General features: G+C 37.1%; 1 protein-coding gene across 11 annotated transcripts in view; it reads left to right on the top strand.

Moving 5' to 3' along the window:
- ABI3BP (ABI family member 3 binding protein) overlaps window positions 1–26,561 on the top strand; it is a 256,615-nt gene that overhangs the window by 53,525 nt on the left and 176,529 nt on the right. For all 11 annotated transcript variants that reach the window (XM_081301600.1, XM_081301593.1, XM_081301601.1 and 8 more), the window contains exons 2-3: window positions 1,433–1,612; window positions 23,826–23,894. In XM_081301600.1, coding sequence (XP_081157726.1) covers window positions 1,433–1,612; window positions 23,826–23,894 — 249 coding nt within the window. The remainder of the gene's footprint in view (window positions 1–1,432; window positions 1,613–23,825; window positions 23,895–26,561) is intronic.

Genomic DNA, 26,561 nt, shown 5'->3' with positions numbered 1-26,561 from the left:
CTGTTATCCACTGTTTACAAAGCAGGAGGCTTAGGTGCAAGCTGTCGAGGGAGTTGCCAGAGTGATGAGTTAACCATTATCTCATAGTGATGATAACAGTTGGATTTGAACCCTGTTCCTTCTGGCTCCAAAGACAATGTTGTTTCCTTGCTGTCTGGTCAAAACCTTTAGTTAGTGTGATTATCTGTCCCTATTGCATCATTGGTTTAAAAAAAAATGTCTTGAGAATTGAAGTAATGTCTCCCTTCTCACCTTTCACAGTCTCTCTGGGAAAGTTGGTCCAATTGTCACTGATAATCTAATGACACTCAGTTGAGTCTGTACCCCAGTCCTGAGCATCACACTTAGATACTCAACTCCCTGTTGGGCGTCTCCATGTAATTGTCTCATTGACACAGTGAGCTCCCAGTGGAATTAGTCCACTTTCTCCTTAACCATTTTCTTCCTTCCAGCATTCCCTAATTTACCACCTTTGCCACCAGAAACCTTCCATCTCCTCTCCCTTTCCAACTTTAGCCATGACCAATTCCTGTTGCTGTGGTGTTGGAAACCAGAACAGAAAGGGCTAAAGGTTTTCAAAGAGTAATAATTCAGAGTGGGTTTTTGTTGTTGTTGTTGTTGTTGTTGTTTTTGGTTTTGTTTTTTTGGTAGTGGTGGGGAGGTTAGTACCAGGGATTGAACCTGGGGGAACTCAACTCCTGACCCACATCCCCAGCCGTTTTTATTTTTTATTTTGAGGCAGGGTCTCACTAAGTTGGTTAAGGCCTGGCTAAGTTGCTGAGTCTAGCTTTGAACTTGCAATCCTCTTACCTCAGCCTCCCAAACTTCTGGGATTATAGGCGTGTTTCACTGTGCCTGGCAGTAATTCAGTTTACCAATAAGGAGATCCAGGCCCTTTCCCTATGAGTTGAAACAGAAAGCCTAATTTCTATTACCTGCTTAATAATAAACTACCAAGTATTGAAACCCCACACGATTACTTTTTATTCTCAGCTGCTTTATATGGTATTAAGTCCATTTTCCTCATTGCTATTTTACAAATTATTGTTTAATTTTGTAGTACTTGAGACTGAACCCAAAGGTACTTTGCCACAGAGCTACACCCCAGCCCTGTTAATTTTATTCTGAGCCTGAGTCTCAATAAATTGCTCAGGCTGGCCTCCAATGTGAAATTCTGCTTTAGCCTCTCTCATGGTTGGGATTACATGTATGTGCCACCTTGCTGGGCTTATTGGAGTCCATTTTTTTTTTAATATCACAATTGGCTACATTTTGGCCACATTTGGGCATGTCTGCTATGAGCCTTGCAAAGTTGAGAACATACTTTCCCAGAACAATGCTCTAGCAACTAACCCTTGCTGCAAATTTTGGTGGAATGCAAAACAGGTAAAGTAACAGCCACATATTTTTGTTTGTTTGTTTCCATCATTAGGTAAAAAGCCAAGCCTTAAAGTCCACATCAATACCACCAGTGACTCCATCCTCTTGAAGTTCCTACGTCCAAATCCAAATGTAAAGCTTGAAGGATTTCTGCTGGGATATGGCAGCAACGTATCTCCAAACCAGTACTTCCCTCTTCCCACTCAAGGGAAATACACAGAAGCTGTAGTTGGTAAGGTATTTGGGGATCAGACTCAGAAAAAAAGGGAGGTAATGGTTGTAACAAAATCTTGAGATTTGTGTATCCATTTCTTCTACATCCTTGACTGGACCAAATGCTAGAATCACAAATCATCTTCATAATTGTTGCAACCCATAGCACAATTCTTTACATTAAAAATTTTACTGCATGAGAAAATAATAATTATCTTTATTGACATTGTATCTGTAATCCCTTCCACATAGCTTAATGCACAAGGGAAAATGTTAGCTGAAATAACTAGACTTATTCCTTTGTAATGTAATTTATTTGCATAGTCTAACTTGCCTTATGCTGTCTTTCCTCCCTTCTGGTAGAAGGTAACAGCCACAACTTTTTAAGTGTTTCTTATAAAAGGCTACCTTTAAAAAGAAAAAAATATTACATATTTTAAAATTTAGCATATTTCAGACAAAAACATGAAAGTTTTTCTATATATTATGAAATTGTATATATCTTTGAAAATATTTTAATCGCCTCCAGATGCAATTTGAGCATGTGGGTCACCTTCAAGACTTCTCCAGAAATAAATTATTTGCAAATAAAATCCCTTTAAAGAATTTTTTTTTTTTTAAAAAAAGAGGCTCTCTGTTGTGAATGCTTTGAAAATCCAAGATGAGATTTATATTTTTTCCACTGCTAGGATTTTTGCTTAAGAGGCTTTCTATGAACTTCAGAAGTTCAATGCTATAAGTTCAACCACTTTATATCAGCTCTGGCATCTACACATATATGCAGAGAATGTTGAAGATGAATCTGTTTTTTCCAGCTTCTTTTTTCTCCCAGAGAAGTCTCTATTGTATTTGAAAAACAAGCAAGAGGATAATACGTCAGTTAAAGATGTAGACTAGATTTTACATAATATAATCACTTTAAAGCAAAACTGCTAGTTTTTAAACAAAAAAATTGTGAGAATTAGCACTTCAGAAAAATACAATAACACTAATCTTTTCACATGAACCATAAATAATTTGAATGTTTGCAAATATTTCCTACTCCATTCATGCAATAGAGGTAGGCTCATCTTCACACAGAAGCACTCTCAGTACTAGAAGTCACATTTCACTTATGATAGATTTTTATTTGATTGTGTAAATTGGGAATTTGGTCAATTGAAAACTTACTTTCTATATCAGATGAAAGGAATTCAATCTTAGAGTAATAGGAGTCAAATTACTAATAAGAATATGTGTATGTGCAGAAAAATAAAATTTCTAGCGTGAATATTTCAACCTTCCACATTTTCAAAAATAAAGACTGATCAAATGAACTAGGAATTTTTTTTATCTACAATTGCTTTCATCCTTTAAATTTTTTATCATAGAAAATTTCAAACATAAGAGAGAGCATCTTGTGATGAGCCCTTAAATTTCATCATGCAGCTAGAATACATGCTACTGATTTGCTAATCTTGTTCTATGTATTCTTTCATACAGTTTTTTTCTTTTTGGCTGGTACATTTTAAAGCATAATTAGACATTTCAGTTTAATCTGAAAGTGCTTCATTATGCATCTCTAATTAATGAAACATTTTAATAGTGTCATGCCTTTATTATAATAACATTTTATACCTAGTCCATACTTAAATTTCTCTGGTCTTAAAACTAGCTTTTCAGGGTTTGTTTATTGGAATCAGGATTAAACAAGGCCTATGTGTTACATTTGATCATGTCTCTTAAGTTTATTCCTTTTCTTTTGATTTCTAGAGAAATTGGGTGGTTTAGCATATAGAATTCCACATTCTTTAATTGGTAGCTCCTATTCTGGATTTTTTGAACTGGTTCCTCTATCTATCTATGAAAAGATAATCGGATCTGGGGGCTGTTTTAGATTTGGGTTTTGTTTAGGGGTGAAAATTACTAGTTTATAAGTGGTACTATGTGATTCCTAGGGACTCACAAGAAGAGGTACATAATGGCTGTCCATCCCACTTCCTGATCCTAAGACTGTTTGGTGTGCATGTTTAGACGTTCTATCTTGATTTATCTATTTTAAAATTATTTGGGGTTTTAATATCTGATCATTGCTCAGATTCATTATTTTATACAAAGGTTGTAAAATGACAATTTTCTCATTCTAGCATTCCTTCTGCCTTTTTAAGCTGATGATAAAGAAGATTTTTCTCTCTTCTGTCATCTACTTTTTCATTTCCTTTGTATATTTTTAGGGAAAATGGCATACAATTCTCATTGTTATAAGTTGGTTCCATGGTAACCTCCAATGATCACTAATAATATAGTTCATTTAGGATCAATAAGAATGTATTGATTTTTTAATATATTGATAGGTTTTTTAAAAATCAATGTATCACTTCTCCATCTCCTGTGGTTCTTCTCCATGACTAGCCTGACAATGGTCATTTATTTACTCTGGGAAATATTAAACTATGACTTTCTTAAAGTCAAGGTTTATGTCGTATTCTGGTTATTCACATCAGAATGATTTATGTTGAGTAGATAGGTAATAAATATTTGTGGTACATATTTGAGTGGACACAAATCTGTGTAGAATATTTAGACTGTAGGAGGCCATGGGAGACTGTTTAAGCTCTGTTGTCAGGTAAGTAAACATCTGAGACATGCAGAACAAATATAACATAGACAGGTCTCTGTATATCTAAAAGAACTTTAGGGACAAAGACTCCAGAACTCTTAAGACATTATTCCAAGGGGCATTTAAAAAACTCTTACCCATACTTTATATCACTATGTTTATTTTATTAGTCCCTTTCTTCTTCTGGTAGTAGAGGAAGTGGGAAAACATTCCTCTTACATATTTTTTTTTCTTATTTTTGTATGCCAAGGAATCTTTGTGCTTCTACTTTTACTACTTCAAAAATGGACTTGTGTTCCAAGTGTTATTTTTGGTTGCTAAAATTGATTGTTATGGTTTTCCATGATGGTGTTTGCTTTAATTGCTCTTAACTGATTAAACAACTCTGTATCAGCTTTCTGTTGCTGCTGTAACAAATTACCACGAACTTGGTGGCTGAAAACATTACAAATACCTTACCTTGTGGTTGCCAGTCAGAAGTCCAACATGGATCTCAGTGAGCTAAATTCCATGTGTGGACAGAGCTGCATTCTTTTTTGGAAGCTCTGAGGATTTTTGCCTTTTTTAGCTTCCACAAAGCGCCTGTTTTCCTCTTTTACCTGGGAGTCAACAACATGGACCAAGCTCCTTTCATAACATGTCACATCATCTGACCGCTTCTCTTTCTCTTCTACTTTCAATGGTTCTTGTGCTTGTCTTGAGCCCACCTGGCAAATTCAGGATACTCTCCCTATTTTAAGGCTGGTTGATTGGCAACCTTAATTCCATCTGCAATTTTTTTTTCTCCACCACCAAGAGAAGCTAAGAGATATGTTTTATTTCAGTAATAATTAAGGGAATACTAATTTGTCTATGTCAAGATAATACTGAGCTATTTTAGATATACCAATACAACAGTCATACAGTAACAGGGGCAAGACAGGAACCAGTACACTGGGAGACACACCTGTATACACATCAAAACCACAGGCAAATGTTTCTCCAATTATTAAGGGAAGAATACCCAGTAGACAAAAAGCTGCAAAAATGTTAAAATTTTTTTCATGTACAGAAGCATAGACCTTCAAAAACTATGTAGAAATCTGTTGGATTTCTGCCTGTTCTGTGGCTCTATCTGCAATTTTAATTCTTTGTCACATAACCTCATGTATTCATAAGTTCTGGGCATTAGGATGTGGGCCATCTTTGTGAAGCTGTTATCATGTCTGCCACAAGCTGTATGTTTGAAATTTGTGTTTCTATTCGATTGCCTTTATGCACCAGATTATTCTAACAACCTTCTTGAATTTGTTCATTTGTAACAGATCTGTTTTTCATTGATGTGACATGGGCAGGTTAGTGAATTCATGATCATGAAGTGATGAATTAAAATCTCTTAGTTCAAGGTGGTGTATGAGAGCAAAGGATTTTTATGTCTTTATGGAAAGAAAGCATCTCTTACAGCTCCTACTCTTCCTTTTGAAATGGAATAGTAGCATTTTTTTTCCGGTTGCACTGAAATGTATCAAAACATAATTACTTTGATTATCAAAACGAATACTAAGCCTCATTGCCTGACACCTCTCATATGTTGAATGGTTTATTTATTATTATATCTAATTTTTCTATGGAAATGTTCAAGAAATATTCAGAAATGTTCAAGTTAATATTTAGTGCTTTGTATACTAATATTTCAAATAATCATTTATACATGTATTTTAATATTTACATGTATTTTAATCTATCAAGTATAGACAGATATTTTCAAGTCTCTTATAGGTCTTACATGCAAAATAAAAAAATGAAATAATCCCTTCTTCTGTTTTGGAAGTTCATATTCATATGAAATTTCTATAAAAATTGACTGAACATATTAGAGAACTAATTGCAGCATTAGGAAAAAAAACTAGTATTGCCCTAGGTTGCTGGGACTAAATATTAATGGCCAAGAGAGTCCTGCAGTGATTGAAAAAGCAGGATTCCCATTTAATAGGTCCTCTAGGTTTCCACATTTCTTCTTTTTTGACTCTCATCCTGAATGTTCTCACTTCTTGTTTACACTTTTAAGTTTTCACTTCTTTTATCTTTAGCTGCCAATAATTTTGCAAATATCCAATAAAATAAAAAATGAGGACTCTAATATTGAACTTTAAGACTCATACTTTAGGGAGAGAAAAGGGAAATTGCATGAAAATTAAGGGAGACCCTCATTGCTATACAAAATTACATATAAGAGGTTGTGAGGGGAATGGGAAAATAAACAAGGAGAGAAATGAATTACAGTAGATGGGGTAGATAGAGAAGATGTGAGGGAAGGGGAGGGGGGATAGTAGGGGATAGGAAAGGTAGCAGAATACAACAGTTACTAATATGGCATTATGTAAAAATGTGGATGTGTAACCGATGTGATTCTGCAATCTGTATTTGGGGTAAAAATGGGAGTTCATAACCCACTTGAATCTAATGTATGAAATATGATATGTCAAGAGCTTTGTAATGTTGTGAACAACCAATAAAAAATAAAATAAAAAAAGACTCATACTTTATGATGTTCAATTGACCTCTGAGATCTGAGTCACATGGGAAAGACGTTATAGACCATCAGTTGTGAGTGGAAGTTGAAGAGTTTTATTTTGCTATTCTTACGGTAGGAAAGACTTCAATAAAAAGAAAAATATCATAGCTTTACCACTACCACAAATTCTGAAGGTTTGTCTTCCAGCCAAGTGTTAGGAATCCAACAGGATTAATAAGGGTAAGGGTTTTAATTTTCATGTACTTCCCCTGGTAACCCACATGCTCATTTCCCTGAGAGCACAATTTCACACACTCAGTATAGGCCTCTCAGCTGCACTCCCCAGGTAACATTGTGCCTTTAACTCCTCAGAGTGATTCTGGGGTTAGGGAAGAGGGGACAAAATGCTAGTGCCCTGTAGACCCTCTGAATTAGAAAGAGACCTTGGGCCAGAATGCTAGAACAGTGTTCTGGGAAAGCTCAGCCTCTGCCTGAGAGATGTAGAGAAAGATATCTAGTACTTCTGAGTTAGACTTGAGTTAAAATTGAACATCACTAGTTATTGTGCAGTAGTTTTGAGTAAGTCATTTAACTTCTTGAGTTTCATTTCTGTCATATATAAAATAGAGGATAATCTTTTAGAAGTGTTGTAAAGACTATGGATGAATTAGATAAAGCAGCTAGAATAGATTCTAGCTCAGAGTATTCATGCTTTATAAATTTTGTCAGTTGCTGCTATAATAAACTGAGATAGTTAATCTAAACTTTTCTGAGCTTTGTCTCAATTGCCAATGATGATTATGCTAAATCTCCACTGAAGTTCTAATCAGATCTAAGATTTTAGTGCCCAGGTTGAAAAACCTTGGTCTGAGTGGTGCCCTATGGTTTGATTTCATTATGTATTATGGGGTGGGGAGTTGGTGCCAGTAAAATCATAGCAGTAAATTATTTTAGTAGAACTGTTGGTTTCTGAAAAGAAGTAGTCATACTCTTCTTTCTATCATACCCCAGGTATGCTTTTTTGATAGGGACAACTCTCAAAACAAGATTAAGAGACGAGCAAAAATCTCTCTTCTCAGTCATCATCTTTTTTTTTGCTGGTTGGGGGGTGGTACCAGGGATTGAACTCAGGGGCACTCAACCACTGAGCCACATCCCCAGCCCTATTTTGTATTTTATTTAGGGACAGGGTCTCACTGAGGTGCTTAGCGCCTTGATTTTGCTGAGGCTGGCTTTCAACTCGTGACCCTCGGGTCCCAGCCTCCCAAGCTGCTGGGATTATAGGCATGTGCTACTATGCCCAGCCAGTCATTCATTATCTTTTAATCATTAGGTGGAGATCCTTGTATCAAAGCTGCCATTTGCTTTTGGTGAATAGAATTGTCCGTTGCTTCTTGGAATTTCATAGCTGTGGCCTCCAAAAAAGAATATGATGACTCCCCCAATCTCAATCTCTAGATTTTACTTTTCTTTTTTTTCCAATATATTTTTTAGTTGTAGTTGAACACAATACCTTTATTTTATTTATTTATTTTTGTGTGGTGCTGAGAATCAAACCCAACGCCTCACACGTGCTAGGTAAGTGCTCTACCACTGAGCCACAACTCTAGCCCTAGATTTTACTTTTCTAATCTTATTCTAATAAACCAATTTTTTAGTAAGAACATAGCAAGAATTTTGACCTGCCCTCCATGGATCAAAATAAGAGGATACACAGTTTCATTTTCTAAACGATGATAAATTTATCTCAGCAAGTTCAGATCAAAGATTAATAGTTTCTTAATCTGAGATTTATCACTTTCTTTTATTTCGCAAGGGAAGCTTTTCAAACAGTTTTGAATAAAGTTTACTTACGGTTATTGATCCAGATATGAATAAATGTAAATTATGTGCTTATAAATTTTAATGCAATTGATAGTCCTGTATATTAGTAATACTCTTTTCAAGTTTTACGCTTAATTTTGGTTTGTATAGAAAGCTGAAACAAAAGCACATTTTTTTCCTTCTATGACCATAACTCAGAACTTTGGCTATCTTTTCCTATCTTTGTCACAAAAATGTTTAAGCATGCTCTATTCATTTACAGAAGTGGGATGAAGTATAAATAATGGAGACTGCTACTACTTATTATACTGAAGGATAAATATCACAAGAAAGATGGCTGTGGATTTACTGGAAGAAAATTGCTAGAAGTAGAGGTTGAAGATAAATAACTGAAGGAACTATATAGAGAATTAAATATATTTTAAAAATAATTGGAGAAAAAAAGAAACAGGAGAAATCAATAGGAGGAAATGATATAGTGCCAGCCATTGAAACCAGCTGAGCACCCTCTTCTCTGGCAGAATCCTTGGAGAATTAGCAAGGCTGAGGCAGGAGGATTGCAAGTTCAAAGCCAGCCTCTGCAACTTTTAGCGAGACCCTGTCTCAAAATAAAATATAAAAAGGACTGAGGATGTGGCTTGGTGGTTAAGCACCCCTGGATTCAATCCCTGGTACAAACAAACAAACAAATGGAGTTATGAAAGAAGAGAGCAAGGCAGCTGCCAACTGGGAAATAAGAAGCCATCCCCAAATGTGGATGAGATAGTTACTGTGCAGGTGGCGGTATTTGTTCCTTCTTACCCATAAAGAAACTGAAGCTCCAAATGTTAAAACTTCCTAAGGTTATCTAGCTAGTAAATAGTAGTTCCAGGGGCTGGAGTTGTAGCTCAGTGGAAGAGCTCTTGCTTAAAATATATGAGGCACTGGGTTAGAGTCTCATCACCACATATAAATAAATAAACGTCCATCAACAACTAAAAAATAAAATAAAAAATCATTCTGGGATTTAAACCCAGGAATCTGGCTTGAGAACTTGAGCTCTGAACTACTATATTCAATTGAGGGAATTTTATCTGATGTTTTGCTTCTACAATATCCTATAAAAAGTTTTTTTTAAAAGGTCATATATTATGGCTACCTAATTCACAAAGATTTAAATGAATTAAAATATGTTCTGTATTTACTGGGCCCCCAAAACTTGTTCACCTCTTCCATCACCATCTCTACGGATTATGTGGGGCCCATCTGTCAAGTACTACCTCATCTGTTCTGCATAAGGCCAGCTTTCACCAGAGCAGAAAACATTGGTGTCCCTTTCCATAAATGTCCTAGAGACTGAGCATTTTCTTTAGCGTGAATGTTAATGAATTGCTGTTTGCTTTTATTTTCATATTTTTGCTTTTTTTTCTGCTTTTGAGAGGAGTCTCACTGTGCTGCCCAGGCTGGCCTCAAACCCCCAGCTTTAGTGGCCTTTCTCAGCCTTCCAAATAGCTGGAAAAAAAAAAAAAAAACAGGCACATGTTATAGCATCCAGTTCTAGCATCACTCAAGAAATTGCTATTTGCTTTTTTGTCATTTCTGCCCCAACACTTACCCAAATAGAAAACTCCCAAGAGCTAATGACCTTATATTGCTTTTGACCTTCAATGTTGTCTTGAATTTAGAAACACAATAAATAAATGAATGAGTGAGAAAGAGGAAAGTTTGAGACTTAGGAATTCTAAAACGGCCATGGGTACCATTTAAGATGGATTCTTCTTTTGTTTGAAACTATCTTCAAAATGTCATCTAATTCTTTGTTATTTCCCTGGAAATGGACTTATCATTTGGGAAGTATTTGGCTTTAAATCTTCAAATGAAATCCAAACTTTTCATTAAAAAAAATGAGGAATCAGAGAATCATTTGATTTCCTTCCAAGGCACAAAGTTAAGCAGAACTGAAGTAAACTTCAAAAGGGCTTTTTAAAGGTATTGGCCTAGTGGGTACCAATTTTTTAAATAAATGCATGCCATCGCTTAAACAATTCACCATGAGTTTCTAGCAGAAAGGCCTATGTTAATAATAGGTAACCATTTCACTATACTTTAGTATCTTAACATCTTTTCAAAGTTCTGTTTTTTTCTACTGGATTCAACTACAAGGATTTTCATGGTTTGCCTGTACTCACCAAATGATAAACTATCTCCAATCTATCTTTTCTTGGAAATATTATAAAACAAATTCATAATATCTCAATATAAAGCACATTCTTTTTTTAAATGTATTACACAAAACATTGAGACCAACATCTATCTTTATTTAAAGTTCACTTTCGATCATATTTAAAAGTATACCCTAAATTGGCTAATGGTTCCAAAGGATATATTATCCAAGATTCACTGCAAGAATATGCCTATAGAGAAGGAGTCTAACTGCCAATAAAAGGAGATAACCCTCTAATTTTTCCTTTTATTGGCAGTTATCTAGAAAACAGATATATAAGATAGTGTTTATATTTTAGATTTTTATTCAGTTTTAGGGATACATCTCAAAACCAAGGAACATAGTCATATCGGCTTTCCTAATGGTCCATTTTGTTGTTTCTCTTTATGTTTCACTTTTCCAAGATTCTCGGTGCTCTTTGGCACATGTGAGTCATACCAAGTGCCATCCATGAAGGTCAACGTTCAGTTAGATTCCGTTTTGTATTGTTCCCTGTGAAGTAGATACTCTTATGATCCTCTTCATCCTCATGAAGACAGTGAAGACAGTTTGGGGTGTGTTTGTATATGATTTCATCTTGTCACATCTCACCAACTGAATGTAGGCTTCTTGGGGCCAGAGTTGAGTCTCATTCTTCCCATATACTATACAATCAGGGTCAATATGTCTATAGATGTGGTAGCTGCACCCTGACTTTTCTGGAGAAGGTTTCCTATCAACAAAATAAAAAGTCTCTAGTGACCTGTAGTGGAAATCGCCAGGAGAAAATCATTCACCTGGGTTTAGGAGTTGACTCTACCCTCTTGGTTAAGTAGCTATCATGGTTTATCTGTCACAGTCATGCTTTCCACTGTTATGACATAATTGTCAACTATGCTTCCCATTCTCTCAACCACATCCCAATTTACTTGGAAAATGACATGCTCAATCTATATCATTCTTAGCATGATCACCATATCTTTCACAATTGGGTCCCAAAGTGATAGCCCAGCCTTTTCTTCTACCACTGGGAACACTGTGTCAAGAAAAGAGAAGGAAAAAATCAAGGGAATTTGGCCACAAGTTCACCTCTCCTGAGTTCCATTCACCAGGTGGGCACAAAGTAGCTGAGTGAACATATATTGGGTGGAGGGTATCATCAGCCTGTTAGCTGATGATTTAATATTTTTGAGCACCTACAATGTTATGTGCCAAAGAGTTATTGGGAATGGTCATTATATCCTTATAGCCACCCTGCGAAGTAGATACTATTATGATCCTCATCATCCTAAGGAAGACAGTGATTCCCCAGGAGGTTGAGAAATCTACAAGCAGCAGGCTGAATCCTGTGCCTTTTGCCACCATGCCCTGGTGCTTTCCCCATGGCATGTCAGTGTTCTGGTATTGTTGAACTCATCTTGTGGGGTAATTCCTACCACTCTATCTGCACATGGTAATGCTGACTAGAGCATTTAAAAAGAAAGAAAGAAAAAAAAACCTTGCTGATTTGAAGGCTTTGACTTTAGAGACCATCTGAGATCTAATGTGACCTAGGCTTATTACTTGAAAGAAAAATATACAAATGAAGTCCGGAGTTTTCAGTAGTCCTTCCTGGAGAGAAAATATTAACAAAGTTCTGAGTTCATTGGAAAATGTGTGTGTGTGTGTGTGTGTGTGCATGTATGGGCTCTACTTCAAAAGCAAGCCATTGCCAAATCTTAAACCATTTAATGGACAACACCCCACACTAAATTTCTTTGTGGGGTGCAAATATAAAATCCAGACAAAGAAAATACTACAGACAACAAAGCCAACAATTTTAATGTCTACCAGGTCCACTAAACTAGAAAAGGATGTGTACTGTCTGTTGGAGCAAATGGGTAAGATAAATTGTTTATTAAATATTTTTGATGTCAGTGAGAATTTGTCAAGAGTGTGAAAGTGAAGCAGGGTTAACTTGGGACAGTGGCTGAATGAGATGGTCCCAACTCTGTGCCAGGATGACAGGGAATGAGATTACCTGGAACAACAGACTTGTGACCAGTGTGTAGAGTCTGGGAGTCAAAGGGTCAGGTCAGGGCTGGTTTCATGAGCAGGTGACCCATTGCCCTCAGAGGACCCGTGTTCAAGGTTTAATGTAGTGCTGTTGCAAACTTGAATTTTTTAATACTTCTGTCTTTCCATGTTGTCTTGGGAGGTCCTATGGGACAATGGCACATGTGCTAAGGAAATGGAGTCGGTCTTTTGTGCCAGCTCCTCCCAGAGTTTGGCGCTCAACTCTCTTGTCCCCCAGACTCTGGTGCCCTTGTTGTCTGGCTAGACTCCCCACTCCTGCTTGGCAATTTGGACTGGCCTCTACCTCAAGCAGGGGACTCAAGAGGGGTCAGAATGTACACACCCTGGGGTGACACCTGGGTGGATAGGATGGCAGCAGTTCTTGCACACACTGGCAGTGTCACTGTGCATTCAGTAGGGGATCTGGAGGGAGCACATAGTATGTCTCAGTACAGATTTTTCAATCACTTGAGGCTTATAGGTCAGGGTAGCAGACCAGTGGGAAGGGAAGGTACAGATGGGGGAATAAAGCATTTGGATCTTGGGACTGCCAATGGTGGAAGATGGTCTTAGTCCATTTTCTGTTGCTGTAAAAGACTGGGTAATTTATCAAGAAAAGTGATTGACTTTTGTCCCATTGTTCCAAAGGGTGGGCAGTTCAAGACTGAGTGGCTGCATCTGGTAAAGGCCTCATGCTGCATCATAATATGGTGGATGGTACCAAATGGGGGTGCCTATGTGGGGATGGTGAAGAGGTGCATGCAAAAGAGAACATGTGTGTACGAGAGAGGCGAAGTGGCAGGCTCACCCGAAAACCACCCGCTCTCCATATAACTAATCCTGTCTCATGAGAGTGAGAACCCACAAGACTGGACCAATCCATCGGTGAGGCTAATGTTCCCATGATATCACTTCCTGTTAAGCTACATCTTTCAGCACTTCTACACTGAGGAATTAAGCCTCAATGAAAGTTTTTCTGTGGACAAATCATAAATCCTACATAATGTCATGCTGTTGGGGGTTGGAGTAAGGTGGGTATGGAGAGGTAGAATGAAGGTCTGTACTCACCTGCACAAATTAACTAGCAAATAAACACCATGACGAGTCAAGATAGACAGTGGAAGAAAGGATATATTTCATATTTTTGTGTCTTTAATAGTATTATTTTTCTCTGCATTTTTTCTTCTTTTTTTGTGGTACAGGGCATTGAACACAGGGTGGCACTCTATCAGTGAGCCACATATTCAGCCTCTTTATTTTTTATTTTGAGACAGGGTTTTGCTAAATTTCCCAGGCTGACTTTGAACTTGTGATTCTCCTGCCTCAACCTCCCAAACTGCTGGGATTCCAAGTATGTGCTGCCAAGCCCAGTTTTTAATAAGGGTATTATCTTTTAATTTTGTATGGGACCAACAAATAATATAGCTGGACCTGAATGAAGTGTGTGTTTTCAATAACACTGCCTCTCAAACACTCACCAAATGAAAGAAAAATTTCCAATAATGTCTTCTTCAAAGGAATGCATCTTTGCAGTGACCTTCTGTATGGAAAAAGAGTATGTGCATCTTCTCTTCCAGACAACCTTGGTAGGTTGAGGGTGGTGAAGGAGTATAGCAGAGCTTTGGTAGCACACTGAAAGGAGAAGTCCTGTGTTTTAGTCAGCTTTTTTTTAAAATTAATGTCTGTGATCAAAAGATCTGAGAAGAAAACATAAAGGACTCATGGTTTCAGAGATCTCTGTCCATAGATGGCCATAGCTCAGTCCATAGCTCTGGGCCCAAGGTGAGGCAGAACATCATGGTGGAAGGGTGAGGCAGAGAAAAGCAGCTCAGGACATAGCACCAGGAAGCAAAGCATCAAGGACAAAATAGAAACTCCAAAGGCATGCTCCCAGTGACTTACTTTTCCTAGTCATATTCTACCTTCCTACAGTTATCCAATTAATACTTATTGGTGGGTTAATTCACAAGTTAAAGACTCTTATAACCCAACCATTTTACCTCTGAGAATTCTTCCATTACCTAATACAAGAGCTTTGGGGTACAGCATATAACTAAACCATAAGTAAATTCTTTCTCCCCAAATAGCCTGCCTTCCTGCTGCCCTTTACACCCTCTCTTCCACTCACTGACTCCACAACATGGAGATGCAGTGCTGCTCAGTGCTGTCATCAACCCTGAACAACTTCACTTATAACACATACATCAACATAAGTTCTAAGTTTCCTTTAGAACAGGTCTGTGAGCATTCTGGAATCCCATGAGTGACAGTGTTCCTGCTCATTTTTGTGCTTGCTGTGTAACGTGGCTGGATAAACTTGTCCCATCCCAGGGGCCCGAAGACTGCATTTTAAAGGCTAAAAGAAGTCAGAATTCTCTTTGAGCCAGGGGGGCATAACAGTATGTACTGTCAAACTGGGTGTGGGCTCATTATTCAGCAGATTTTGTACTGTTCAATGGAAATAATTACCAAATACTGTAGGATCCGCTTTAACATTTCCTTTCAAATTATTTTTTCAGGCAAAGAAGGGAAAGATTTGTTATTCTACACTAAAACACGACTGTTTATAAGAAAACTGTAACAGTAACAACAAAAGTTCTATAAGTAGTCTTATCACAGACTAACTATCCAATTAAAATTTGAGCTTTCAAAAATATTATTTCTTTTGATAACAATGCAATTTCCCAGACCCTAAATATTTTTTCATTCTTCTTACAAAGCCTCAAGCTTCCTTCATTTTGATTCTAAGCCTCTGGTAATAAAGGGAGAGAATAATAGATTCATTCTTTCTTTCAGAACATATTTATTGAGCAATTGTGAATTTTCCAGGCTTAAAGGTACATAAATGAGTAAAGCTTGCATGGGGAATGTGTGTGGCCCAGGTCCAGATGATCTTCAGCCACAAACTTTTTCCACAGGGGATTAGAAATACTTTAAAAGATTGAGGACTATATGAGTTTGTGATGATTATAATTCTATAGACATTCTTTTTTATGTACAACTAAGGATAATGTGTGCAATTAAACTAACTTATTTATTAAAAATACTAAAGTTTTATTCATAAATTAGGTAAGCATAGTAGAGTTAGTGCAGCAATAATATTATGCTATTCTGTATTCTACTTGAACATCTAGCAACCATGAGACTTTACAAAGCTACAATTTAGCATATGCCCAAGCAGACAATGGGATTTCCACGATTTTCTAGAGAAATAGTCCATTTGTGGTTGGTTGTTTTGTTTTTCCAAAAGGGACACTTGCCTTCCTAAAAAGGAAATCAGTGATGTTCTTGGATTGAGACTATCAATTGCTGTTGTTCTAGTCTTTGCATATGTAATTACTTTAGGGTCACATAATTATTATCGATGTATTTTGTGGTAGGTTTAGTTGTGATTCTGCCTGTGGAATGATGCATCTGTCCTATCAACACTACGGGATGCTGTCATATTCCAGTAACTGGGCTTCATGATGATTGTGGACTACAACTTAAATATGAATCATTTGCACCCCATGCTGAAACCAATTTGCTGTCATGATGTCAATTTGTTATTATTGCTCAGTTCTCTGTCACCAGAATATAAGAATGGGTGGGGTGGGTGGGGAACAAGGTTGGTCACCATCCTGAAATTTAGAAATACCCAGTAAGTGACCTTTCAAGAAATGAATAGATACAAGTAGTATTTTACATTTTTTTAACCTTTCAATTCCCCACAGCACTGCCCACCTCTCCTAGACACTTTCTTAGGGAAGATTCCCTCACCCTCTTTCCCTCATGGAGCAGCAAGCCAGGGCATGTGTCTGCAGCTAGACAGGTAACTGAGGCAGAACTGTAGAGCCAAGGGCCCTGGTGCAGCTTTCTCTGCTTGTCTGCTCCATGGCCACAGTTAGGTCCCTTTTCTCAGACCCAGCAAGTAGGCAACAAGTTCTCAGCTCAGTACAGAAGCTGTCTGCTAAGTATTAAGAGATAGAATCCTCAAAATTGGATCGTACTCAGTTTGGATTACAGCTAAATATGGCATGTGAGAAAAAACTTTTTAGTTTCAGTGAGTCCCATTTGTTGATTCTTGTTTTTAACTCTTGTGCTATGGGTGTCCTATTAAGGAATTTGGAGCCCGACCCCACAGTATGTAGATCGGAGCCAACTTTTTCTTCTATCAGATGCAGTCTCTGTTTCGATATCAAGCTCCTTGATCCATTTTGAGTTAACTTTTGTGCATGGTGAGAGAAAGGGATTCAGATTCATTTTGTTGCATATGGATTTCCAGTTTTCCCAGCACCATTTGTTGAAGATGCTATCCTTCCTCCACTGCATGCTTTTAGCCCCTTTGTCAAAAATAAGATAGTTGTAATTTTGTGGATTGGTTTCTGTGTCCTCTATTCTGTACCATTGGTCCACCGGCCTGTTTTGGTACCAGTACCATGCTGTTTTTGTTACTATTGCTCTGTAGTATAGTTTGAAGTCTCGTATCGCTATACCGCCTGATTCACTCTTCCTGCTTAGAATTACTTTTGCTATTCTGGGTCTTTTATTTTTCCATATGAATTGCTTTGTCTATTTCTACAAGAAATGCCGTTGGGATTTTGATTGGCATAGCATTAAACCTATAGAGAACTTTTGGTAATATCGCCATTTTGATGATGTTAGTTCTGCCTATCCATGAACAGGGTATATTTTTCCATCTTCTAAGATCTTCTTCTACTTCTCTCTTTAGGGTTCTGTAGTTTTCATTGTATAAATCTTTCACCTCTTTTGTTAGGTTGATTCCCAAGTATTTTATTTTTTGGCGGGGGGGATATTGTGAGTGGGGTGGTTGTCCTCATTTCCATTTCAGAAGATTTGTCGTTGATATACAGGAATACCTTTGATTTATGCGTGTTGATTTTATATCCTGCCACTTTGCTGAATTCATTTATTAGCTCTAGTAGTTTCTTTGTAGACCCTTTTGGGTCTGCTAGGTATAGAATCATGTCATCTGTAAATAGTGATAATTTAAGTTCTTCTTTTCCTATTTTTATGCCTTTAATTTCTTTCGTCTAATTGCTCTGGCCAGTATTTCGAGAACTATATTGAATAGAAGTGGTGAGAGAGGGCATCCCTGTCTTGTTCCAGATTTTAGAGGGAATGCCTCCAGTTTTTCTCCATTCAGAATGATGCTAGCCTGAGGCTTAGAATATATAGCTTTTACAATGTTGAGGTAAGTTCCTGTTATCCGTAGTTTTTCTAGTGTTTTGAACATAAATGGATGCTGTACTTTGTCGAATGCTTTTTCTGTGTCTATCAAGATGATCATATGGTTCTTATCTTTAAGTCTATTGATGTGGTAAATAATATTTATTGATTTCTGTATATTGAACCATACTTGCATCCCAGGGATAAATCCTACTTGATCATGGTGCACAATTTTTTTGATATGTTTTGTATCTGATTCGCCAGAATTTTATTGAAGATTTTTGCATCTAGGTTCATTAGAGGTATTGGTCTGTAGTTTTCTTTCTTTGAAGTGTCTTTGTCTGGTTTCAGAATCATGGTGATGTTGGCCTCATAGAATGAATTTGGAAGTTCTCCCTCTTTTTCTATTTCCTGAAATAACTTGAAAAGTATTGGTATTAATTCTTCTTTAAAGGTTTTGTAAAACTCCGCTGTATACCCATCCGGTCCAGGGCTTTTCTTGGTTGGTAGTTTTTCGATGGCTTCTTCTATTTTCTCCTTTGTTATTGGTCTATTTAAATTGTGTGTATCTTCCTGACTCAATCTGGGCAAATCATATGACTTAAGAAATTTATCGATATCTTCACTATCTTCTATTTTATTGGAATATAGGGTTTCAAAATAATTTCTAATTATCTTTTGTATTTTTGTAGTGTCTGTTGTGATATTGCCTTTTTCATACCATATGTTAGTAATTTGAGTTCTCTCTCTCCTCTTCGTTAGCATGGCTAAGGGTCTGTCGATCTTATTTATTTTTTCGAAGAACCAACTTTTAGTTTTGTCAATTTTTTCGATAAAGCCACTAATAAATGACACTTTTCATATGCCTTAGGGCTTTTATTTTGTACTTACTGAAAAGCATCCTTTAAATTATCAATGTATAAATTTCATCTTATCTATTACTCTTTTTTGTCAAATTTCTAATACATTATTAGCAGACATATGTATCCTATTTGATTTCCTTAGTTCTCGCTTAAGGTCTTTTTTTTTTTCCTGTATGGAATACCATCTAGGCTACCACATTACATTTAATAGTTGTGTCTCAAACTTTTATTGTTTTTGATGACCTTGAAAGTTTTGAGGGATCCTCGTTAGGCATTTGGTGATGTTCTTCAATTTAGTTTTATCAACGTTTTTCTCATGATTAGAGTGTGGTTTGAATTATGGGAAGAAGATATCTATTACTTTAAAAAAATACATTAAAAGTACAATAAAGGAAAGGAAAGGTTGAGAGTTCAACTCCTCTCCATTTGACACAGTTACCAATCTTCTTGCCTTTCCATACAATATCATTTTCTGTGCCAGCAAGAATACTGGTGATGCAGTCTTTTAGAAATAGTTTTTTGGTATGTCCTCCAGATCACTGACCCTCTTCTGCCGGTTTTGAAGCTGTCACTTTCTTGACCTTAAAGATGTCGTGCAACAGCAGCAGAATTACAGCTCCCAGCCAACTGCACCCCCCACCCCATCAGAGACCATCAATTTTAAAATGCATTGCTGAAGTGTTCACAGCTGTGGGAGAAGTGTGTCTTAGACCCAATGAAATATAGAATTCTGAATTTTTCATATGCCATTTCTCATAAAATGACTTTATATTCAATATTGCCAAATTACCATTTGGGTTTTAGACCTAACCGTGTTGCTTTTTATGTCTGAATCTAATTCAAAGCAGTAAGCTCACACCTGCCAGTTTAGTATGAAATTAAATTTTCATTAGGACTCCATTTCTTCCCAGTTTTCAAAATCCCAGGGAACAAGTATGACCCAAATGCAGTTGAAGAAATTTCACATGCAGTTGAAGAAACTCAGGGTAGGCTCCTTTTGGAGACCTCTCTCTTGTACTGAGCCCCAGGTGTTCGGGCCCTCCACCATCTGATCAGGTGCCTGCTGCCCAGAATCCCAGCATGGATGGCACAGATCCCCACAGAAGGCCTTCCTATGAGCAGCCCACTGGCTCAGTGCCCAATGTTCTCCTTATTGGTCTTCTGTGAGGCAGCTCAGGACGCCCATTCTGTGTGCACCAAAGCAGTAGCTTCCAACATTCCTGCCAGCCAAGGAGATCAGGGTTGCAGGCAATTCTAGCCTTTTCCACTGGGACCCACATAGAGCTGTCTCTTCCCTCAAGGGACTCAGCAGGCGTGTTCTTTTTCAACCTCTAAATCGCAATAGGAATAATCACACTTTTTATCAAAAATAAAAATAATTATTCCCTAAAAGTGTTTACAGTCCTTAAGAGGCTGAGGGCCAAGGTAGAATATATTTTGCTCTTGAAACTTTTTTTCTGAGTCTTGAAGGTCATCTGACCTTGTTTGTATTTAAAGAGACCTAGATCTTTAAAGCAGGATAGTCTCAGCAGAGGGAATCTCTTCCCTCCCCTGCCAGGGTAGAACCTACAGTTTCAACAGATCTGATCTGTTATAAGACATTGCAAGCCAGACTGTCTTTAGTTTACCTGGAAAGTGCCTCTTTAAACCTCATGATTTCAGGGACTAAGGAAAGGAATTGGGAAGGGAACTAGGTGAAAAGATTATTCCCAATTATTGTTTTATGCCTTGTGTCTATTTATTGGAGAACTTATATTTTTCTTATGTAATTAAGTATAATATATTATATATAGGCACTACTGTATTAAAGTAAATTTACTCACTTGAAGCTGCAAATTGCTAATCCTCTCTGATTTGAGATCCTCTCTGAAAGAAAAGGAAAATCTGTTTTATGATTAAAGAAGATAAACACATTCTGTACAGAGCAGAACCACCTCAAATTGGAAAATGAATTCAATTAGTGTTTGATTTCCTTAAACAGAAAACTGTCTTATCCTCTCCCATAGGACATTTTCAATATTAAACAAATTAAACAGATGTGTAGACTCATAGCAACAATATAAACATTGTGGTCTTATCGGAAATTTTGCCAAAACCTAGTATATCTTCATTTAGAGAAGGCACATGTTAAAAATGTCAATTTACAAAAATTTGTGTACACTACAGTTATCTTAAATTTTCATTCCTACTAGTTAAGCCTGTGCAATGTTGCAAGCTAGTTAATTGTGCTTAAAAATTTTTAGAAGTCTTGAAATACTAGAAAAACAAATACATAAGCCAAAGATTGTGTTATGATCTAAGACATATGATTACATGAGCAACTTCAAAATAATTGTTATGTTTACAGTCACTTTGCATAAAGCATAGGCTGTTACTGCCAATTACAAATTGGAACAGATGTCAGGACCTGTGTGCATGTGTAGGCTCAGTGCTCATTAAATACTTCCAACATATGTGTATTGTGGGACTCTTTGTGCTTCATCAGAAATATACACAAGAAGATAAAACAACTAAACAACATTTCCATTTCTGTTCTGCACAATTTTTTGTAGATCCTGCATGTAATGTATTTCTTTCCTGCCAGACTAGTGAAAATGCCGCACAAAACTAATTCAACTTTTTATTTAATTTTCATTACATGTGCATTCTACCAGTGTGTTCTCTCTCTCTCTCTCTCTCTCTCTCTCTCTCTCTCTCTCTCTCTCTCTCTCTCTCTCTCTCTCTCTGATTTATGGATGAGGAGAAATAGAAAAGAAATTACAAACTGCCCTATCTTTCCCTTCCTTTCTGTTAATAATTTTCAGCATAAGTGGTTGTCTAACACAGAGAAGTAATAGGAGTGAGAAGGAATATGACAGGCTTTGTCTATCATCTGTGTTTCTTCAAACACCATTGCCTCCTTTCTCCACTTAAAGCAAATTTGGACCCAAATGGATAGTGTGGCATGTCAGAGCTCTCCGTGAGCTCCTCCATACTCCTTGGCCAGAGAAGTGACATGCTTGTCCCATTCATTCTACTTCAAGTCTTGCTGAATTCTGCATACTGTGGATCTTTGGGAATACTATGCTAGTGAAGCACCTGGAATTCTGTGTGTAAATGGAGAGGCAAAACTTCACAGACACATGTGCCTGTCTCCTGTGCTCACATGCATGCTCAATGGTCTCATCGGACTTTCAAAAGACAAGTTCATAGATGAAAGCATTGAGAATATCCAGATGGTGACGATGGGGTTTTAAGCAAAGCATGGGCCCCTATGAGGATGGGTCCCATGACTGTGTTCATACCTGTGAAGCTCATCTTGCCTCAGTGACCTCCCTGACATCATTGTCATGAGGAGTAATTCAGTTATGGATGTAAAGTTCTCAACAGTCTCCATCACATAGAAAGCACTTGGTACATGGCAATTTCTTAATACCTGAGCCCCAATAAGCAAGAATTCCAAAAACATAGGACTCTGGAATAGAATGAACACTCCTTCATCTGTGTAGTATTCATGAGACAACTATATGATACACAAACACAATCCTAAGGTGAGTTAGAGAGGTTGCCTGGGTTGTTTTCTACATTGATGGTTATTGTGGCAGGTTATAGCAAATTGTGCTCTGGAGGGTGTCTAGGAAAAGACAAAGGCACAAGTCATTAAAAGTAGTTGAGTTACCAGGTTCTCTGTCTGAAAATGAAGTCAGCTCTGGACAAATTTGAGCAAGAAGGCCTCTGATCCAAACTCATAGAGGGGAAATATTTAAATCCAGAATGAAAACAAAATTAAGATCTGAGATTTGCTTAAGCAAGAGGGGGTGAACCCTGGTTGACCACAGCATCCAAATGAAATTTGGTGTAGAAAGAATTTTAAGGTCTGGAGTTCCTGAAGAGATGTTGTAGATAATACTCATCCAACAGAGCTGCTGATAAAGTGGATTTTGTGTGCCTTAGATACATTTGGTTTATTCATGTTTCACCAACCATTCATCTTGGAAGCATCAGTTTAAAAAAAGAATATTTGATAAATTATTAGTCCCTTTTGAGTTAGCAGATACTGATTGCTTTAACATAATTTTGTTAAAACCTAAATATTTTTAAAAGCTTCTTTATTAACATATTTCAATGACACATTTTTTCATGTGGAAATTATACCAACCTGTAAATTGTGACTTTGTTTAAAGAATGTTTATTAGAAATGACTGGTTAGGCCGGGCACAGTGGCGCATGCCTGTAATCCCAGTGAGGCTGAGCAGGAGGATCACGAGTTCAAAGCCAGCCTCAGCAATTTAGCTGCTGCCACAGTTTCTCCTAGGAGGTGAATGAGTCATCACAATGCTTTTTCACAAGGGGGATATAAGAAGGAACCACAGCCTGGGCACAGCTCTGCACAAAACGAAACACCTCCTCCTTGGATGGAGAGTCAAGATCATCAAAAAAGATGTCTCTAATAAAATACAAAATAGTTGGGATATGGCTCTGTGGTTCAGTGCCCCTGAGTTCCATCCCTGTTCCCCCTGCCAAAAAAAAAAAGAAAGAACTGATTAGATATGAAAATAGTATGAAAAGTTATGCAGACAATAAAAAAATAGGGATTATAAATATTCAAGTTCCCATGAAAGCAAGGAGTTTCAGACCATACAATAGGTGAGACCCACATGTCATATGCAATTATTACTTTCCTTCTTATTTTAGAGCATCAGGCTACCCCTCTGTGAAGCATGGACTGACAGAATGAACATGATCTGACTTGTTAAAAATCTCCTTATAGAGAGAAGGCAATATGGCCATTGATTGGCATAATATCTATCTCTAGCATTTTTTTAAAGACCTCTCTCCTGCTCCTGCCCATTTGTCTTTGAAAAATCTGGATTTAATTTTCATCTTAAAAACTCAATGGGCTTATTGGGAAGTATTAACTTTCTGAATTCCAGGGTCATCTCATTCACTGGTGCTGCGGTTATGGAGGGTCATGAACTCCCAGGAATGCTGAGTCAGGGCGTGGGTGTGCTTCTCCAATGCCGCTGCTTAAAGGATTTGACTGATAAATTATGTTCTTGCTTCCAGATGCAGAGCCCAAATATCTGATAGTTGTACGACCTGCTCCCCCTCCAAGCCAAAAGAAGTCATGCTCAGGTATAGTCATTTTTATTGGTTTTCTTTTATTAACTTTAGACCACAACTTTTCATTTTTTTCTTTTTTCTTTTCCCTATAGGAAAGCCAAATGCCTTGGAGATGTCTTAGGAATGTATGGAGTAGATAGATGAAATCCCTTGATCCACAGGTGACCTTGTTGGAGAAGTTGCTTAGCTAAGTGGTAGAAGCTGCTTGGGAATCTTGTGCCAGCATCACTTACAAGCAGCAGGGAGTTAGAGATACTTAACCTTTTTACACCTGTGTTTTGCTGTGTGATAGGATTGTAGAGAGCATAAAATGAGATAGTGACAGGTCCTGTTCTGCTCATCAGAGCACTTTTGCCCACCATGATGCCTTTCAGCTTTCAAGGGCAAAGTTTTATGTCTAATCTTTATTCAAGGAGACTGATTACATTTCAAAAGGATAACTCATTTGTACATGTGTTGAATGGACTTGAAGTTGGGTTTTAGTTACTCTTTCTCTCTCCCTTCTAAACCTCTTCTTTTGTATTCAAACAGAAGAACAACGCCTTTCATAAAGCAATAGTAACAACAGCACCCAACATTCTTTTTTTTAAGACTTTATTTTATTTATTTTTATGTGGTGCTGAGGATAGAACCCAGGGCCTTGCATGTGCGATCTACCGCTGAGCCACAATCCCAGCCCCAGCACCCAACTTTCTAAGTGTGGGAGGACTGGAATCAGGAAAGTAGGTGACATATGAATAAATACACAGACACTTACTGCATGACAAAAGAGAGATTAGAAGTGTACAATGTCTAACTTAACTACTAAGACTTCTCAGATCAAATAAGTGAAGAATTGCTGAAAGAAAAGGTGGTAGAAGTGGTAATATAATTTTTCCATCTGATACAGCATCTTCCTATCTCCATAGAGTTTGTCAAAGTTTTGCTTTGTTTTTCTTATGTGAGCTGTTATCCAAATAATAATTATTATTTTTTATGGAACACTGGATATCACCCAGAAAAAAAGATCTTTTTTGTTGTTGTTGTTTGCTTGCTATATTTTTTACAGGGATAAAACAGAAGAAAGCATTCAGCTATTTAATTATACTGAACACTGGGGCTCTTTGCAACTCTGCAACCCAGGGATGATTGCCAGAAATCAATTACCACAATTCCCTCCTCTTCTTTACCTTGATTTCCCTTTCTTTTAAGAGCAGCCTTGAATGGTCAAGTATTTTGAGAAATATAAAATATTATCCTGGCCTCTGTTATTATCTCAAAGCCAAAGGGAAATCTCAGTCATTTCTTCTGACTTGTTGCTGAGAGTTTTGCAGGCAGTTTTTCACACACTTTAAAATAATTGTTCTCCCAATATTTCAAAATGCTGAATGAGAAAATAAAAACTCATAACTATGTTTCCTTGGAATATGTTTTCATATGAGTATTTATTGAACTGATACAAATATCATACTATAAATAAAAATATATAGAAAGGAAAGTGATTACATCTTAATAGCACTTTATAACTTCATCTCATTTTGAGGTTTCTATGAAACTGGCCTTAGATATTATTTTTCACTTCATTATGACTAACTCAGGAAATTGTTTCATCTTGCTCAGGATGTGATACTCCACCTTTCCTTTTAGGCAGTGGATATAGTTTTTGTTTTTGTAATCTGCATTTGGGAGTGATGTAATAACTAATGGATTAACTTTTTCTCGTTTTATATTTGCATCTACCACATAAATTTGAATTATTTAATCATTTTTGCATTAAGATCTAACCTTAGTTAAGTAACTATTTGATGGGTCATACAAGCCTTAGGTTACCTTGGGGAAAGAAAACTCTATATTCCATCTCTACATAGTATTTTCTTTATACATGGTGAGCTAAACCAGTGTGTAGTAAAAAGAAAACTAGATAATGATCAAGGAGACCTAAATTTGAGTTTTGATTCTGCTTTCCATGTGACTTTGGATACCCTTGATCCTTTCCTGGCCTTTACTTTTTATCTCTAATACAAAAATGTTATATTACATTAGTAAAAATCAGCCTAGAAGTGGAATAAATAATATCAGAATCTTCTATAGGTTTTTTCAACCTGTATATGACCCACTCTTAATCAAGGTTTTCATCTGCCCTCCTTGGAGGTCATACATGGACCATTTGAATCACTATCATATGAGGTATGATTATAGGTGGATCTGAAAAATATTTACCTAGAAAGATAAATGCATGTTTGCAACCAAGGAAATGATAACTATCCTTGTACTGTATTTAAAACATCTTTAAAAAACAGAGTATCCTAGTTGAGAAAGTTCTGGTGTTCTGTTGCACAGTAGGGGGATTTTTTAGTCAGCTTTTTCACATTGTGACAAAAAGACCTGACAAGAACAATTTTAATGGAGAAAAAGTTTATTTGGGGCTTACGGTTGCAGAGGTTTCAGTCCATAGATAACCAACTCTACTCCTCTGCGCCTACGGTGAGGCATAACATCAGGACAGAAGGGTGTGATGGAGGAAAGCAGCTCAGGACATGACGATCAGGAATGGAGAGACTCCCTTCGTCAAGCCATGCCCCCAGTGACCCAACTCTCCCCACCACACCCTGCTTTACTGTAACCACCCAGGTAATACCTATGAGTAGATTAATGCACTGAGGATGTTCAAGCTCTCAAAACTCAACCACTTCACCTCTA

Source organism: Spermophilus citellus (assembly GCF_964194105.1).
Source record: "Spermophilus citellus genome assembly, chromosome: 7".
In the NCBI taxonomy this organism is placed as follows: Eukaryota; Metazoa; Chordata; class Mammalia; order Rodentia; family Sciuridae; genus Spermophilus; species Spermophilus citellus.
Note: the sequence above shows the minus strand (reverse complement) of the source record. Positions and strands in the feature narration are given on the sequence as shown.